Raw genomic sequence first — 3,743 nt, forward strand, 5'->3', positions numbered from 1 at the left:
GTAAATAATCCAAACTTAATTTCAGCGCTTAAAGTGAGGGAGGGTGGCTGGCAAGAACCCGTGGCGGTGAAAACACGTCTTGGTTGGACAGTTTTTGGTAGTGGTGAATTAAACCACCGTAACAACTTAAACCTACACAAATGTAGCTGTGGACAAGAAGCTGATAGGGAGCTTCATGAGTTAGTAAAGACATTTATAGTAAACGAGAATGTCGCGGTGGCTACCCCAAAAGCAGAATTACTTTCAGTTGAGGATCAGCGAGCAGAGGAAATAATGCGCAAGTGCCAGTTACGCGGAAACCGCTACGTTGTCAATTTGCCATGGAACACCGATACGGTCGAATTGCCAAATAGCTTGCCGATGGCTTTACGTCGAGCGGAGTGCTTACGTCGAAAAATGCATGGGGACCCTGAATTGTGTCAAAATCTAAAGGAACAAATCACTACTTTAGTCAGCAAGGGCTACGCAACTGAGTTGCCACCAGAAGCAATTAACGAGCGAGGTGGGAAGATTTGGTATTTACCAATTTTTATTGTGCGCAATCTACTTAAACCGAAAAAGCATAGATTAGTTTGGGATGCTGCAGCCAAAGCTGAAGGAGTGTCACTAAACGATTTTTTGCTGAAGGGTCCGGATATGCTGCGACCACTTATAAACATATTATTAAATTTTCGTATAGGAAGAATAGCTGTCTGTGGTGACATTGCTGAAATGTTTCATCGAATTCTAGTACAAGAAGCAGATACTGATGCTCAGAGATTTCTATGGTTCAGCGAGACATTTAAAAATATTTGCGTTTATAAATTAAATGTAGTTAGCTTTGGTGCGCGATGTTCACCATATATAGCGCATTTTATTCGAAACCTTAACGCAGAAAGATTTATAGCTGAAAATCCTAGAGCAGTGTACGCTATTAAAAACAATCATTACGTGGATGACTTTATAGATTCAACAAATTCCATTGAACAAGCAATAGCATTAGCCGAGGCAGTTCGCAACATACATGAACAAGGTGGTTTCCATATGAGAAGCTGGACAAGTAATGCACCAGAAGTTTTAGCTGCGTTAAACGAAAATGGTGAACAGACGGGTAAGTCGTTTGATAATAATATCGACACACTTCCAATCGAAAAAATTCTCGGCATGTATTGGGACCCGAAGTCAGATTGCTTTAAATATGTTTTAAAATTCGTTCGTTTACGTCGTAATGTTTTTGCAGATGAAATTGTACCCACTAAAAGAGAAGTACTTCAAATTTTAATGTCCATTTTTGATCCATTGGGACTGGCAGCTTGCCTCACATCATATTTAAAAATACTTATTCAGGATATTTGGAGAAGCGGAATCGACTGGGATCAACCACTGGTACCCGATCTTATGGGCAAGTGGTTAGCTTGGGTTGCCTGCATGCCTATTTTTGCTAATATTTCTGTACCCCGTTGTTATTCACCATACATAACAGAAAGTTCATGTGATGTACAAATTCATACATTCGTAGATGCGAGTGAGTTTGCTTATGCAGCTGTATCATACTTCCGCATTAAAGATAAATATGGAGTAAGTACGAGGATCGTAGCAGCAAAAACCAAAGTCGCTCCAATGCGACCAATGTCTATTCCAAGAATGGAGCTACAAGCTGCTGTAATTGGCACACGGCTTATGAATACAATATGTAAAGTACACACATTTGATATTAAAAAGCGTTTCATTTGGAGCGATTCCAAAACGGTGCTAAAGTGGTTGCGTGGTGATCCACGTCAATTTCAACAATTCGTAATGTTTCGCATTGCAGAAATTCAAGAAGCATCAACCGTCGAAGAGTGGAGATGGGTACCCACGAAATTAAATACTGCAGACAGTGCAACGAAAACAAAACAAGGTCCCGAATATGTGCAGCGGTGGGTCGAAGGACCAGAATTTTTGCTACAAGACGAGGATAAATGGCCAACTGAGGTGGACTTAGGTCCGATGGAGACCAGTGAAACTCGTGCAAAATTTTTATATCATCGCGAGACACAACCATGTTTCAATTATGAATATTTTTCATCCTGGATCAAGTTGTATCGTGTAGTTGCAAATTGGCTACTCTACATTGGGAAACTAAAGGCTCGTTGTGGCGGTTTCAATGCTATTTTGACTGTTCAACATATTGAGCGCGCGAAGCTCTTAATATACAAAAGCGTGCAACAGGAACTACTTGAAGATTGGTCGACACTGAAAATGGGGAGAATAATAGAAAGGAACAGTCCGTTATATAGGTTGCAGGTGTATATGGATAACAATGAGCTCATAAGAGTAAAAAACAGAGCGAGTAACTTTACGAATGAGTGTAAACCTCAAACTGATTTTATTTTCTTACCGCCAAAACATAGAGTATCGTACCTTATATGTGCGCACTATCATGAACGATTTTATCACATCCAACATGAAACTGCTTTAAATGAGGTCAGACAATTGTATTTCATACCAAAATTAAGACCATTATTCAAATCGATGCGACGAAACTGCAACATATGTAAAATTTCATCGGCAATACCTCAAGCGCCGCAAATGGCCTTACTTCCCCCAGCACGACTAGCAGCTTTTCAACGTCCATTTACTCATGTGGGTATTGATTATTTTGGACCAATGGTGGTTATTGAGAATCGCAAAGCACTGAAAAGGTGGGGTGTTATAATAACTTGTTTGACTATCAGAGCCGTTCACATCGAAATCGCCCATAGTCTTAGTACTGACTCATGCCTAATGTGTTTAAGAAATTTTATTGCCAGACGAGGAGAACCTATCACCATCTACAGCGATAATGCAACGAATTTTCACGGTGTCGAGAACGTTTTAAAAAAGGAGTTAAAGAACATTGATTCCTCGGTTATGCAACACAAGCTAGCTCATCAAGGAATAGACTGGAAATTTAATCCACCGGCAGCACCACATATGGGAGGAGCGTGGGAGCGACTGATTAGAACAATTAAGACAGTGCTGTATCAAATTTCGCCATCTCAACGTTTTACGGATGAAAGTTTACGTACTGCATTACTTGAAGTTGAAATGATCATCAACTCGCGTCCTTTAACCTACGTGTCACTCGATAGTGAAGATGAGGATCCAATAACTCCAAACCATTTCTTGTTGGGGAGCGCTAATGGTTTAAAACCATTTTGTGATGCTAAGAGAATCGATCCAAAGATGTGCCTGCTACAATCTGAGATGTTTGCAAATCAATTTTGGCGACGATGGGTGCGTGAGATACTTCCGACATTAACGCGTCGCGGCAAATGGTTCAATAAAGTGAAACCCATTACGGTAGGAGACGTTGTGCTGATAGTTGATGAAACGGCTAAGAGAAATACTTGGGTAAAAGTCATAGTTATCGAGACAACTGTAGCGAAAGACGGCCAAGTAAGACGAGCTAAGGTCAAAACAACAAAAGGCTTTTTGGAGCGCCCTGCCGTAAAGCTGGCCATTCTGGATATCGGCAAAGTTGACGCAAACGACATTGGGGTCGCCTGCGGGGAGGAGAATGTTGCCGAAAATTGCGAATAATTTAAAAACCTTTGTCTGGCAATCATGACAAACAGCTGATTTGGAGACTTCGAAATTTTTAGTAACATTTCCGTTTTTCATTTTCTCTCTTTTCTTGTTTGTGATTGCTAGACAAAGGTAAGTAAATTTTAGTTTAATTTTTCAATCGTAATATTTTACTGTAATCATTAATTATGTTACAGATTTTTTAAGCGCAAAAT

The 3,743-nt window shown here is 40.2% G+C and overlaps 1 protein-coding gene across 1 annotated transcript; it reads left to right on the forward strand.

Annotated features, from left to right (window-relative positions):
• Positions 1 to 146: 146 nt before the first annotated feature.
• Positions 147 to 3,543, forward strand: LOC119665075 (the record flags this gene model as incomplete). Its single annotated transcript, XM_038074396.1, has 1 exon — positions 147 to 3,543. A coding segment is annotated over one exon (3,397 nt), but the record flags the coding sequence as incomplete, so codon positions are not given.
• Between the last annotated feature and the right edge of the window lie 200 nt (positions 3,544 to 3,743).

Source organism: Teleopsis dalmanni, unplaced genomic scaffold (genome assembly GCF_002237135.1).
Source record: "Teleopsis dalmanni isolate 2A unplaced genomic scaffold, ASM223713v2 unscaffolded_contig_3423, whole genome shotgun sequence".
NCBI classification, from domain to species: Eukaryota; Metazoa; Arthropoda; class Insecta; order Diptera; family Diopsidae; genus Teleopsis; species Teleopsis dalmanni.